The sequence below is a fragment of the Phaethon aethereus genome (genome assembly GCF_964289735.1).
Source record: "Phaethon aethereus genome assembly, chromosome: 1".
Classification (NCBI taxonomy): Eukaryota; Metazoa; Chordata; class Aves; order Phaethontiformes; family Phaethontidae; genus Phaethon; species Phaethon aethereus.
In genome coordinates, this window is record NC_138575.1 from 202,632,438 (window position 1) to 202,648,162 (window position 15,725).

The 15,725-nt window shown below is 43.5% G+C and overlaps 1 protein-coding gene across 1 annotated transcript; it reads right to left on the minus strand.

Annotated features, from left to right (window-relative positions):
• Positions 1–5,257: 5,257 nt before the first annotated feature.
• On the minus strand, positions 5,258–15,447 carry IL17D (interleukin 17D; the record flags this gene model as incomplete). Its single annotated transcript, XM_082008296.1, has 3 exons — positions 5,258–5,573; positions 14,996–15,294; positions 15,433–15,447. The coding sequence occupies 3 exons, from the start codon at positions 15,445–15,447 to the stop codon at positions 5,258–5,260; spliced, it is 630 nt and encodes a 209-aa protein (XP_081864422.1).
• Positions 15,448–15,725: the final 278 nt, after the last annotated feature.

Here is a 15,725-nt window from a genome sequence, read left to right on the forward strand (position 1 = left end):
TACGCCATTACTTTTGTGTGGCCAGTTTCAAAATAAGAAAGCAAACCAGAATGTTAAAGGTATAGGTATTGGCACAAATCTGTACTTTGCAATTGTAAACTTTTATGTTTATTACCTCAATGTCTGGCACACCAAGCAGATGGAGACAATAAAGTTGAAACTTTGTTTTAACTACTTAGAGACTTCAAGTGGGACAGGTATGATTGCCAGAAGGGATGATATTCATCCCCCTGCCACCCACTTCAACTAAAACGTCCTGTTCAAATACAAGCTCCACCTACGTTGCTGCTTTGCTATTAATTCCTTCAGTTTTCTGCTTAATTTTGCTAAATATGTGCTGTTGGGCTCTCTATATCAGAATTAAAATACAACTTTGCTAACTTCATCAGAGAGCTTTCTTAAAAAAAATAAAGAGTGCACCATTCAGTTGTACCAAGAAATTCAGTTTGCCAAGCAAATAACTGCTAATTCATGCATGTAGGTCAGATGGCTTTGAAAAGAGGCGCTGTGAAGGTGCACGATAATGAAAATGAGGGTACCTGTAAATCTTCGCAGATGCATTCAAAAGAGCAGCCCATAGTCCACCAGCTTCCCTCTTAAAAGCCTGGTGAGCGCAGGCAGCTGCCCAAGCAGAGCTTGACTAGTGGTATTCACAGCCTTTGTCAATGATGGGGGGTAAACTATTTCGGTCATACTTGTTTCCAGGGAAGTAGCTGTGTTTCTGAGAAGGCTACAAGTCACAAAAAATTCATAGTGAATTTATACTTTGTGCCATCACAGTAACTTTAAGAATTATTATGTGACAGGAAAATCTCTTTTTTCCTGTAACAGGATTATGAAAAAACCCCTCAGTATCAAGTAGTGATTGGCTTGCTTTACTGTGGCTCTCTCATGGATGGACTTTCTCTTCGAACAGACTGAGGTGAGGTGTTACCGCCATGCTACTTTTCCAGTGGCATTTACGACTGCAGAGGTGTATGTGCTACAGCCTCCTGGCTGCAGAAACAAGCACTGTGCCTCAGCAGGACACCTCAGTGCCCTGCTGTCAGTATGAACATGACACTTGGCAGAGGAAACCTGGGCTTTTGTGCACAGGCTGATGGCTGTAGGTGGAAGACAAAACATCACAGCTCTTGGCATCTCCCTCCAGGTGACAAATAGAACATTTCTAGAAATGCTGTTGTACAACGGTACTGCTTCCATCAAGATCTAACCTACACTTTCCATTAAAAATGCGGTTGCTCTCGGCTCGATGTTGCACAGTTAGCCTGTCTCCATACCCTGCAATTGCCCTCGCCTCTCCGCCCACACCCTCTGCACCAGAGCAAGTGGGAAACATCTCTGATGGCTGGTTTTGTCACGCTGCCGTGGTTACCTGCAGGGCACAGCCCCGGTGCTGCGCAGCGAGGTGGGAAACAGGGCGGCGGGCTTTGGCTTGCCAGTGTCAGAGCTGTGCTGCCGCGCCGGCTCCGCTCATGTTTTGCAGCCTCTGATGGGAGTACAGCAAAATCAAGTGGTAGCTCATGCTACTACTATGCAAAACATAGGACTGACTAGATCTCCCCCGTGTGCCCTAGTGCAGGTAGTTATGGCTGTTCCCTAATCCCGGCGAGACTAATGGGTGTTTATGTCTATGATGAGCACATCACAGCCTTTTTCCCTTTTCCCCTTGCTGCTGGCGATTTCACGTCTATTTGCAGCTGTAGACCTCCGTCTATTCAAACACCTTTGTGTAATGACTGACTAGTAAACCAAAACCAGCATCTCAGGCTTTTCTCAACCCTCCTGTGTGATACGAATTTTCCAACCTATCTTAAGTGATACTACAGAGAAGAAAGTAATCTTTTTACCAAGGATATTGTTCTGTGTTTTGTGGCTCCTAATGTATTCCAGGGACAACCTTATTGAAGGAAAAGATTTTCCTGGCACAACAAAAATTTTCTCAAATCAGCCGCAGCTGCCAGATAGTTTCAGCTTTGAATTGTTTGCATTTATTGGGCTTGGAGTTGGTTCAATGAGGCATTTCATGTCTGTCTTGTGTCAACAGTTTGTGAGCCTTGAAGCAACTCCAGTGAACCCCTCTCCCCCCGTGCAAATTAAAGGCAAGGCTGCCGCAGCTGTAACCAGAGGGCTAGAAGCTGGAAAATGTCACACCACAGTTGAAGTGAAACTGATACAAAGCCATGATGTGATGATCTTTCTTTGAGAAAAAATAATATTCCAAACACAAACTACATTTAACACTCAACATTTTCCACGTGAGTAATGTGAAGAGGGTTTATATATGGAAGGATATTTTGAAGGTTAACAAATGTTTGTGTAGCTAGTAATTCTTGATCTTAACTATTATCAAACAGTTGTTCATTAACAAATTATTATCAAACAGTTGCTCATGCTAAAATACAAACAGAGCTTTCAAGAGGTATCTATTTGGAAAGTGGGATTGGGAAACAAATTGGCTCACCTAAAAAATCTGTCACAGAAGAGGGTGAGGACTAAAAAAAGAAAATGGGCTTCTGAGTAAGATAACATGAGGTTGCCTGTAACCATAGGAAGCTTTCTGCACTTGTTGCGGTATAATGAGAAGGAAGTCGCCAACATACATAATCTATTGATCCACTGAGGTTTTGCAGCTCTCTAACACTTTCCTTTCAGTCATCCAATTCCTCAAGCTGTATGTAAGCTAAAGCATCTGTTTCTCTGGATTGCTGAAACCGATTGTGTTCCATTTACCTGATCTTAGCCTGCAGCTCCCAGGAATTCTCAGAACATGCTGTAGTTACTTGAAAACCTCAAACTGACTCCATAATTTATGCCTGCAGGACAAGAGAGCTACAACAAAAAAAGTGAGATTTCTTTCTCCACATCATGCAAATAAATCCATGTCTGTAGTAACTAACTGATTTGTTGCAGACAAATTTGTGTAACAAAAGTGTGTGGGCAGACAGATGAGTTTGCTGGAGGGCGGTGTTCAGCCAAAGCTTTAGCTGGTAGCCCTTCTGTGTATTTACTGAATGTTGAGGGCTGTGTGCTTTGTGACTTTTTTGTTATTACTGGGTTTTTTACTGCCTTTTACTGTGAAGGCTTTGTTTTCTCTGCTGTGGAGTCTGAAGGTCCAACTTCAGCCTCCCTGAAAGTGTGTGTGTGTGTGTAGAGAAAAACCCCCACAATTTAATAGTGAAACCATACAAGGTTAGACTGCTGAAGCATTATCTAATGCAGTGTTTCTCCAGTTTTGTGGGTCTGCTTCCCTTTGAGCCCCTCTGTCTTTGATTACCATTTCCCTGTTCTCAGAGGGTGAGAAGTTCTTCCACATTAGGAGGAAGGAAAAGTGAATGTAATTGCTACAAGTATTTACAATCTCCAGGGAACAGGTAACTACCTTTAATTGCTGGCAGCAGCTATGCAATTAGCTGTTCTAGGACTATTATAAACACTTTATGACCCTCTTTGAACCTTCCTTTGAGAATCCCCTTGAGATAGAAGCATCACAATTTGAGGAAACACAGATCTGAAGACAAGCAGAATTGTGGAAAAGCATCTGCACAAGGAACACGGTTATAAACTTCAATCTGACATTGTGATGGGAATCTTTTATTGGTTTCTGGAGTTCTTAAAGCTGTTTTAGGCTTTGTAAGAAGCTATACAGATTGCACTATAAAAATACTGTTACACTAGATTGGGTCATAAAGAGCACAGTCAATAATTATGCACCAAGACAAGGAGTTGTCATATGATTTTCATTCCCCAATTTGTTAATTCTGTTTAGCTCATAGTCTTTCCATTCTTCATCCAATGACACTCCAAAGGAGCGTGTGTTCGTGTAGTGTAGGGACTTTCTCCACTATGAAGTAAGCCCAATTTTGAAATTCTTGATGGAGCAAATAATACATTGCTGCATATGGTGTTTATTCTTTTTTGTAATGATATTGCAGTCATGATCCTTCAACTGTAAAAGATATTCTCTACTGTGCATTCAAATATTTATCAACTTTGGCGATTGTGGCCCTCTGAGGAGTTACGTTCATGCAGGGTATGCCTGGTCGGTCCTGATTATTGTTCACTAGACTGAGTCAACCTTCAGTCCCTTGTCCTGGAAATGCAAGTTTTTGTGTACCTAGGGTTTCTGGTCAGGGCTTGGCATCAAGTTCCTGCAAGATGCAAAGACAGAAGACTGCTCCTCCACAGACTAGCATCTTTTGCAGGAGATTGTCTGTTACGTGTAGCATAGGGAAAAAGGAGTAACACTAATTGTATAAATCAGTTGGATTTAAGAAGTTTGGATTGGCTGGCACTCATGTCAATGATCTCTCTAGCATCTAGAAGTTAAGACCTAGCCTCTTTACTCATCTGCAGTGTACCTGAGATGAAGCCTAGCCTACCCTTCATATTTATTTTTTTAATGGGGAATCTCCTCTGCTAACATGGAAAAGACTTTGTCCTTTCAACTGTACAGAATACAGTTTTGTCACATGGAACAGCTAAGCAGTTAATGATGAATGAAACTTAATACAGAATTCTTGGAACCCAAACTGTTTTCTCCAATTGATATTTTCTGTGCAGTTAGACTTAACCCCCATCAGAAAAGTCCACTGCAGTTTTACAATATTCTAGCATGCTTTTTCTCAACACTTGTGTACCCTTAGCAATTTGGCAACTTTAAAAATAGAAAACTTGTAGAATATTTTATCATGAATGACTCAAACTCAGCAAAGGTTTCCTTGCTGTCGTGTATAAATAGCCAAAGACGTAACAGCCAAGAACACTGCTTGGAGCTGAAATATGCAGTATAAAGGAAGGCTCTCCCAGCCTGAGAAATTATCCTTTTAACTGCTAATTTGGCACATGTACGGCAGCTATGTCATTTTTATATAAGAGTATTTAAGAGTAGAGTATAAGAGACTCCTTAAAAATATCTACAACCGGTAGTCTGCTGTAGTAATAGCTAGCATGCCTTACAGTTGCATCATCTTCTAAAATTTACTGTGAATAAGCAAGTATAAAATGTTCTGCTCTAAGAAAAAAAAAAAGCTACATTGGATTGCAACAAATACTTACATGAACTAAAGAAGTTCTTAATATGAATTGTCATCTCTAATGATCTGAGCAACTGGACAAAACTTTCCATCTTATAATTGAAATAACTGTAAGTAGAAAAAGAGGATAAGTCAATGTCTTTGCTGCTGTGGTGCAGTTTCCTGAGGTGGAGAAACGATAATGTGAAGCCAATACTGTAACACGACTCTTTATATATTCTTCATTCTGATGATGGCTTGTTCTGGCTTACCAGCAACTTCATTTCTTGCTTATCTATGCTGGAATTTACACTTTCAGCCTCTTTTTCTTGCTCAGGTACACAAGTGCAGCCCACAGGGATAGTGACGTAATCTTCTGTGTAGACGTAACGGCCCCCAGCACACGACGATGTGCGACGGAGGATGACTGTTGGCATGTACACAGGGGTGCTGCGGAAGTGAAAATTCTCCTCACCAAAGATCCCCATGAGGCAGCCTTTGCACAGACAGTATGCTTCAGGAATATATTTAGGATATCTTGTGGGATCATATGAAATTCTATGGGGAAGCAAATAATAAAGATTCATTAGCATCTCTAAAAATAGATATATTCATCTTTAAAACATTATTGTAATGTCATTTCACCGTAAACATTTATATAATATTTTTGTTTTCTTTGCCAGGAAAAATAGCTGTAGCTGTTGCTGTCTGGCTTCTTATTTGTAAAGTGTAAAGAAAAAACACAAACAACTTCTAGAACTGATCAGGTCCTACAGTGCATGCTGAAGTATGCTGGCTTTCTAAAATGTGAGATTCAGGGGTTTAAGCAGTGTAAGATTTGCATTTTGGACTGAATGGGTAAATAGAGCATTAAAAAGGAGACTTGGGCATTTCCAAAGTTTTGGTCTGCCTTGACTTACTCAAAAATTGGTAAATCCTGGTTAACATTACTATTGTTGAAGCTATGACATGATGTTATAAAATTTTATAATTTAAATGGAATTAAATTGTACTATTATTTCTGCAATAGTTTTTGCTGCCTAGTATACTTGGGGTTATAAAGTGTGTTCCTCTTGAAAGCAGATCTCTGTATTTCTTTCTCTAATTCACTTCCACTCTCTCTTCCTCTAACCAGAGAAGAGTAACATTGGCATGCCCACACTGAGATAAGCTGCAGAGTTAATGTTTTTCTGCCGTCTCCTGCTACATTTTGAGGTAAAGCATTGCCCCAAAGCTTCAAGAGTATAGCCTCTGGTTTTTGTTGTCTTACAGTTTGTTTGACACTTTCTTTTTGCTTATTAATGTCCTGTCTCTGGAAATTCCTGATTAGCAAGAGCTGGAAAGCTTGTAACCTAAGTACAGCTCAGATCAACAAAGTGCAAGTTCCAACATTCCTCCCTGGATGTTGTTGGTCGCAGAAACGAAGATGTGACACTACGGTCTCAAGTCATACAGCTCCTGGCTGACCTATAGCCATTGTTTTCAGCAAAGAGAGCAAAAGCTGATAAATTCTGCTTGGTTTTTGAAATAAAAGGCTAAGTACACAGCGGAGTACATGTATCGGAGTGTGCAGCCATGCTGCTTATTGGGGTGGTGATGTATTTGTTTTGTTCTTTATGTGCTTTTCCTGCTTATGCTGGAAGTAATTGCTGGGCATGGCTGTAACTTGTACATTATTACAACTGTGTATCATTATTGCAGAAAAGATGTTTCCACCTCCAGAAAAAGAGGCTTTTTAAAGTATGTTTAACTCCTATGCCAGCTGTCCTCTTTGTACCTGTAAGCTTCCTCCAGATCACCTTCTGCTCTCACACCATTACAAAACAAGCCCTGCTTCAGCATGGTTGCACCGTCCAGCTGGAGAGGGATGAGGGCTCGCTCTGGCTGGAGCACTGCCAGCCGCCTCTCGGTGCTCCTCCCGCAGCTCCCGTCCCCCTTTGGGAGGATGCTGACCCCAAGTGTGTTACCAGAAGCACTTGCCCACCCTCTTCTGCCCTTTCCCCCTGCTCCTCCTTTCACAGAGCAGGTGGTTACACCTACACACAGTGCACAGCAGGAGTATCCTACAGGCTGTTAACGGGCACACAGAGAGCATGAAGACACATTGGGAGGTCACCTAGTCTAAAAGTCTCCATGAGGCAAGCTCAGATGTATTTGCCCAAGTTTGTCTAGCCTGTTCTTAAAAACGTCCAGAGGAGATGCCCAGCCTGCCCAGAGGCTCTGCTGCAGTATTTCACCACCTCTTTATTTGGTAAATTTTCCTAAAAGTGAAGCAGAGAATTTTTTTCTTACAAATTAAATCAATTATTTCCTGTGTTTGTATGGAAAATTACAGCAGCTGGGGCTAAAAACACTGAGTAACAGTCAAAGATTTGATAGGAGAGACAATGTTCAAGCCTGTAATGTTTACTGTGATGTGAAGTGCTGCAAAACCAGTAAAAATTCTTGCACTGGGTTTTAAACCATCCCCTACTTGGGATCAGGAGAGGACCACCACACAGTAGATGAAGAGGGGCAACCATGTAAGAAAAATGAATAAATTAAATACTTGTCAACAATGTAATTACTTATGGAATGATACAAACTGAGTATATAATGCCCCTCTTCCCACAGCAGTTTTCAAAATAACCAATTTTGAAAAACACAATGGACTTAAATTTATTCCTAAATTGTGTTTCCCAGAACCCCATCAGGGTTTGTACCACCTCCTTGGGTAACATTAGCCTTTTATGTTTTCAGGTGGTCTCTGAGATGAGGTTTCAGCTGTGGAAGAGTCAGCAGAAGTCTGCCTTGAGCTGTGATTACATAGTGACTTCTAGTCAACAAAATCTGCGCTTGCCAAAACAGGCAGCCTGGCTCTCCCTCTAGCCTCTGCCCCTGGGTTGATGCTAATGCTCTTCCGGTCACAGGATGGATCAGGGAATTCATCCAGCTGAAAAGTAACCTCATCAAAAGCTGGATTTTGGTCCTTCAGCTGTCTTGCCATGTATACACAGAGCCCTACAGAAACAAGCCAGCGTCAACAAGCAGCTGTAGTTGGGGGCAGAAGGGAGCTGCCCTTTTCAGGAGAAGCAACAACAGTTTATCAGGTTAAAACAAATATGGAGTCACAGCTTTAGCCAAACACGAACTTGATTATTCTATCATCACAGAGACTTTTTTTGTTGTTGTTTTGCAATGGCCATATAATCTGGATTCTTTGTCTTTTTAAGGAATTTGTTTTCCTCACAGAAAAACCTGACCCGTTCTCTCATAGCCAGACATCTGTGATGTCACAGATACTTTTTGCAAAGCTTCTCTGTCCCATTTATACTTGCTTACTTTCCCCAGGAAATACCTTCATGTTACAGGATCTCCCACCAATGTGAAATAAAATGTCTGGTAGTCAGCAGAAGGGAAGAAAGTGGCTTTTCCGATTTAAAACTCAAGTGTGAATAATTTCAGTGGTGGATTGTTAAACACACCATATGTCAAGTCATTGGTATTTCCTCTACTGTATTATCTCTAGCACCTGGTTTATGATGTTACTGCAAATCATCAACACGCTTCTGGATGCAAACATAGGAGAACACTGTCACTGGAATCATGGTCTACAACAAGCTTCCCCTCTGAATTCCCATGTGGCAAAAGTCAGGTATAAACGAGGGGTTTTTTGGAAGGATGGTGTGGTTTTCTACTTTCTGTAGAAAAATCTCTTGTATTGCTAAGTTTGCTGTAGAGGATTGGAAGGAATCAGAGAGGATCCAAACCCAAAGACGGATCCAAAATATAGATGTGGTTTTGCACCCAGAGCAGAACTTTAAGGCTCAAGACTCTTAAGTTAATGCCTCTTGAAATTAAATGCTGAACTTGAATGTCACTAAACTTTGGAGCCATATCCGAGGTCCTGCATCTTCAGCTCAAACCTGTTAAGAAAGGCTGTATAACTAAAGCCTCATTTTCATCTTTCCAGAAAGGGTCTGAACTGCCAACAAACACCAGTAACCCAGCTGTAGAAATGCAGTTGTGTGACCTGCTTCCTCCATTTTCATGTACTCAACATAATCACCCTGTGCCTGTAATACCACAGTCTCAGCTGCTGAAGCTTGATGCCTCTCCATTACTCCAAGCACTGCAAGTCATGTTTTTATGCCTTCTCCTAGAACAGGGCAAACATGTTTGATCAGGTTAATTAACTTGCTAAAACACATACTCCAAGTTCTCACTGATTCCTTCCTGTAAGTAGTGAAAGATGCACCTAACTGGGATGGACACAACAGAAGCAGCTGGGAAGAGTGGTGGAGAACCAGAGAAGGGCAGTTTTCCACTGGCACCCAACTGTCCCCTGCATCCTCATGCCACTTGCTGTGGCCACTGCTGCAAACTAGCAGTGGCCACAGCAACTGCACAAGTTGCTTTTGCAAACTGGAAAAGCCCAGCCATTTCGATGAGGGTTGCCCTTGTCCTGTGAACTCAGGTTACTGGTACGTAGGCTAACTCTGCCTAGCCAGCACTCCTGATTTACAAGCGACAGGAGCAGTGAGCTATGCCGGGCTGTTGTGTTTCGATCTGCTGGAACAAGAAGCAGGCTTGTACTGAACTGGAACTGCTAATGAAGTGTGACTAGTTCTAGACTGCTTTTCCTTATGACCCTGCGAGTGCTTTGAGAGCTCCCAGTGAAAAACAGACTTCCTGCCGTTTATGTACTAAGCCTGGAAACTCAAGAGAAAAGTTTCTGTCAGAAGTAGAATTCTTGCAAAGACTTATCTGTCTTGTCCTGTACTGCTACTTTCTTATGTAGTATTTTTAATACTATTACCACTTCGTAGTTTCCAAGCTTCTAAATACAGTGGGTCAGATGCTGTGCTGGGGTAGGCAGATACAGCTGATTCTTCAGAAAATCGCTGTTAGCACTAGGCTAACAGCTGGATGTTATCAGAAGTCTAATAAGCAGATCATCATTCCTTTACTTCGCACTCTGAAATACTTGCAGGATTAAGAGCTAACGACTTTTTCCCCCCCCTCTTGGCAAGACACTTCTTTCTCTATAGCAGGTGTTCTTTTGTTCACATTATGCTTAGTGTGTTTTAGCTACAGGTACCAAGTACAGTGCTTGCATAAAACAGCCCAGTGCCAACAGAGATTTTCTGAAGAGTTGTACAAACATGTACTTGGATGGCAGTTGTGTGTCCCCTTGTACTCTTTCCCTCAGCTGCATCTTTGGGATATGCACACTGTGACACATGATAACATTAAATCCTGGAAAATGTCTTAGATACGGTTCTTGAAAATGACTGGAATATTAGTTAAAGGAAAGCCCCTCTTGTATGACTTTTTTCAAAAGCACTGCAGACAAGCTTGGCTTTCACCAGTAAAGACAGACTAGCCCATATTACTTTTATCAAGATTTTATGTAGATGAGCACTAAACCAAGGATGCTTATAAACTGCAACTAGTTTTTGAAAAGGAGAAAAAACAAGATGGGCAATGTTTGAGAGAGGGACTAGCTATCATGGGATTTCACGATCAGAGCAATGCTGACAATAAAAGTTAAGACTCTCTTTTACTGAATGTTGATTCCTGGGGACCCAGGACAGGAAAGGATGCTGAGAAATTTTGCTGATTATTTCACCTGACTGTACAGCAGCACATGTTATTCCGCACAAATCATTACCTCTATGCAGAGTGTAAGGAGTGCTTTATTATTTTTCTATCAGTGACAATTTGCTGGATACAACACCAAAAAAAGGCAATCTCAGCTTTTGCAAATTCAAGGCTCTAAACTCATCTCTCCATCCAGTACGTGAACCCTTAGTAAACACAGCATTAGGCCCAGGAGACAGACACAGAAGCCATGAAATTTGGAAATTTGGAAATAGGAATGACTTCTTGAATACACATAAAGATTTTTTGCTAAATTCCTGTAGAAACGTGTTTGCAGAAAACTCTGAACATACTCCTGTAAACTAGCTATGAATGCTATTATAAACATAAGACAATGGAGAATAAAAATAGAGCTGATGTATACAGCTGATTAACAAACGGCACCGGTGCTCTGCAGCACCACGAATGGAATCACACATCAACACTACCTGTACATTCGCCATTAACTTCAGTGGGATAAGATTTTTCAACCACTACTCTCAGCTTAATGATCAGACTCTGCAAATGTTTGGGCACGTGTTTAAAATTGATCCCTTTTTTAAGGCTCTTGTCCATAAGCCACTTGTGTGTGCATCTTTGGAGCTGAGCTTGCATTGGTAAAGATTCACCATGCTTAGGGCTTCTCTAAGTTTTAACCAGCAGCACCCAGTCTGTGCTGTCAGCAGGGATCCATAGGTGGTAAGACAGCCCCTAGCACTAATTCTTGTGAAGCAACTGTCAACCATAGCAATAGCCAAGGACCACAGCACTTGACAGTACCTCCTTGTACAAGCAGGCTTTCTGGATTTCATTGACTGTCCATGTGATACTACTAAAAACGACAAGCTGCTCCTCAATAGCTGTCACAAACTGAAAGACAGTCAGCCAATGATTTCACAGCCAGATGACTTCACAGCAGAGCTTCTGTTGCTGGCTCTATTTTTTTTAAAGCTTGGGTAATTCTTAGACCAACTTCCTGAAGTGCTGAGCAAATCCAGTATGCTCAAGATTTCACTGCACTCAACTGACTTCAGGGAACTCTGCCGCCTCTTCATAGCTCTGCAGGGTGAAGAACGATTTGGGTGATTAAACTTTGTGCTCTGAGTTATATACTGATCTCCTGGAATCAGGATGGAATTTCAGTATCAGGCAGATGAACTAATATTCTTCCCCTAACTTTTGCCTCAAATACCAACTGTTGGCTGCTGCCAGCAGCAGGATCGTGGAGCAGATGGATCTGTTGTGCAACCCATGTGCAACTCCTGTATCTCTGGGTTGTAGCAAGCCAAAAATGATGTAAGTCTTGATTTTTGTATAACCAAATTAAAAACCAAGTAATAGAAAATAAATAGTAATCACAGAACAAAGGAAAGACGCCACACAAGGATTATCTGTACTTTGAGCCAATCAAACTTAATTCTTCCACACTAAATAGAATGACAAAAATTGGATATATGCCATGCATTACGGTGAATGTTATAAAGGGATCTTTAAGCAATATATTTGATTCTTTCTCACAAATGCTGATATGAAAAAATTTCAGTTGACTTGAACAGTCACGTGAGCAGAAGAATTACAAGAAGACGTGTTAAACAGCTGGGAACAGGTGCCTAGGGAGATATGTAGAGGAAGGTAAGTAGAGCCATACTTCTATCTTTATTATTAATGACCTGGAATAGGGAGTATAAACAGTATGTTAATGAACTCTGCAGATGGTAACAATGGGAACTGCTGCAACACCAATGAAGACAGAGAAACGGCACGAGATATCTCAGACATTAAAATGCAGGTCGAAAGAAAAAAGACCCTTTGTGCACAAAGCAGAAATCAATTGCACTGTAACTCTTTCGGGGCAGAAAAGAAGCTGGAGAGCAAGATGTCTGTGAAACCGGGCAGGAGTATTGATTCAAGTTTCAAATAGTCAAATTCATGCTTTTAGGGGTGTCCTATCAGGGTGTACAAGAGGGGGCTGCCTACAGTGAATTCATTTCTGGGCATTCACTGCTAGAACAACTCCAGTCATTCAAAAGGCAGTTCAGGAGACAGCACTGAATCTTCGCAAGATGAGTAAAGGGGAGCAACTCATGAGGAAAGATTAAAATAATTAAATGTAAATAGGCTTGTCAAGAAAGTGCTATGTTACAGGAGAGAGCTGTTTACAGTTTTTCAGAGTAACACCCCTGCCATGGAGAAGAAATTGTTGGGGTCATACAAGTGGCACTGGTTAACCACTGACAAGGTGTAATGTGCCATTGCTTGGAATCTTTAACGAAGAGTTGCATGTCCTTTTTAAAGATACGCAGTAGCTCTGATGGGATTTAGGAGATTGCTTCCAGGGTAACAAGGTGAACACCACAGATTGGACCAGATCTTCATAATGCTTTTATCTGGCTTCAAAAATGTATGAAACAGCAGGTTGTAACAGCAAATGCACGTTACTGTACATAATGAACAATTTCGTATTTCACACTTCCATTACACATCTTGCAATGTCTATTGCTGTCTCACTGCACACTAATGATACAGTAAAAATGGGATTGGGAAAAAAAAAGCTGTAAATGAGATCTATTAACTACACAGTGTACTCAAGCTTCTGCACCCTAGAGAAAGAATTTTTCTCGTAAATATAATTTTAGATTCTGCCTTTGACTGTGTAATGCTTCTTTTTTTTCTTCCACTATCTTTTAGAATTTCTAGCTTGGAGATGTCAAGTTACTTGTATGTGAATGGTTACTGGTCTGTTTGAAAACATTTTGATGAAAAGATTTACAGTTTCTTAATAAACTTTTTGTAAGCCTGGCCTCAAATAGCAGCTGGTGCTCTGTTAAGATGTAAGCCTATACAGAGCTCCAACTGAAAATAAATACCTGCCCAAATTGTTGTGAGCATGGAAGGCACTGTTTTCAGACCAGGAGAACAATTTTCTGATAGCAAACTAGTATTTGGCAAAACCAACGTGAAAAATACCTGAGCCTAATGGTAGGTGTTCCATTCATCACACTTGCTTTTTGCATGCTTAGGTAGCTTAAAAAAATCCTCAGTCTGCTTACAGAAAACATATTACTAAAAATACTATTTCTAAAAATACTTTGTTTATGAAAGGCTTATTGAGCAAATAAAACATTTTTCTCTCAGTAGGATTACTTCTTAAACTGAAAGCTGGCAAAAATCATGCCACAAAATAAATGTTTGTTGGACATCACTAACAAGGAGATATTTAAGTTTGTTGAACACACAGTAACTGCATCAAGGTATATACAAAGGGCAATGTACAGAAAGCAGAAAGAAAGTCAGTTCCTTTTAAGTTTGTGCATGTTTTAGTGTCCGGTTGTCTGCAGTGTCTTTACAGAAAGCTGAAAACAGAGAACCCAATTCTGTGAGTCTTATTCAGACAAAACTACCAGACGACTTGATAGTGAGAATGTGATCACACATGGGCTTTAGTGTTCTAGATCAGCAGTTTCCAAGCTCTTCCAGAGCTGCCCACAGAAGTGCAGACCCTTGTTTTGTGTATTAACCAGCCTAACAACAGATCTACTCTACTTATTTTTATGCCCCCTTAAAAATAGTCCACCACCTCAGGAGAGGGGGGTTTGCAAGGCGTAGGTTGAAAACACAGGTGTAGGAAATTGCAGTACTCACTCCTCAACTACGCTCCTACAGCAAACTGGACAGCAAGCCCTTGGCAGAGTTTGTAGCGGGGTACGTGAAGATGCGGCTCTGACGGTGTGTAACCAGAACACACACTGCACTGTAATATATTTTAGAACCCAGCAAGCACAGTGTCAGAGTCACATCACATTTTAATGCTTTTAATTAGCATGAAATGCTCAGAGACAGCACCGGAGCCCATCTGAGTGACGAGGGGCTTCCTTGGTGATGGTCCTTTGCTGAGGGTCTTCTGAGCGGAGTGAACTTCACGTGTGACAACTCGCCGAAGCGACTTTTTTGAGGGGCGGTCTGCGCTCCCGCGTGCGAGTGTGTGCGAGCCCCATCTCACAGCGTGCTCCACCTCATTCATGTCTCATTCCTCTTTCTGCCCGTTGGACAGACACCTCACATTAAGTTTTAGGGTTTTTTTACTTATTTACCTTCTATCTGCCTATTTAGACGTCTACTTCAGCACCTTTCAGTCAGGCTGCCGCTCGGTGCAGCCGGCACCCCTCCGGACCGGCGCCCCCCGAGCCAACCTCAGGGCGCTACGCGGAGAACGGCGGCCAAACCGGCGGGCAGGCGTGGCACGGGGTGGGGGGCCACAGCGGAGCCGGCTCTCCTCAGCCCGCCGGGACCCTGGCACCGCTTCGCCCCTTGCCGCGGCTGGAGCCCCCCCCCCACTCCCCCCGGTGCCCCGGAGTCACCTGTAAGCCCACGGCGAGGCGCTGCGCAGGTTGACGGGGAGCCGGAACCTCTTGTCGGCGGCCGGCCGCGCCCCGGCCGGGCAGCTGGCGTTTTGCTGGCGGCCCGGCGGCTCGGGCTGCAGGGTGTGGTGGAAGGCGCTGAGCATGCCCGCCGCCAGCCGCCCGTACAGCTGCTCCAGCAGCTCCTCGGGCCGCTCGCCGCAGGTCCGGGTCCGCGCTGGCCGCTTGGTCGCCTTGGCGGCCTCCGGGCGGAGCGGGAGCAGCGCCGCGCAGAGCAGCGCCGCCAGCGCCGCCCGCACCTGCAACGACGCCGCTGTCAGCGCGGCTGGGACCGCGCGCGCCCCCCCACCCGCCGCGCCCCGCAGCCCCCGGCCCGGGGGTCAGGGCTCTCCCCGACCTCGCCCCGGGACGCCCTGCTCCGGCCCGCAGCCCCTTACCCTGCCTCGCTGCATGGCGGTCGGGCTGCTTGGAGGAAGCCGAGGAGAGCGGCGGGCTGCGGAGCCGCGCCGTGCCACTGGCTCTCTCGGCGGAGGAGCTGTTGGAAAAGTGCCCCGCTCCTCACTGCATCTCCCCTGGCCTCGCATGCCAGGAACATTTTAGGCGCTCACGGAGGAGACAAGCGCTCAGCGCCGGGCGCTGGCCGGTCCCGCGCTCCGCACGGCCCCGCCATCCCGCTCTGCCGCCCAGACCGCCGAGGACAGCCCCGCAGGCACGGCGGGGCTCGGTCCGC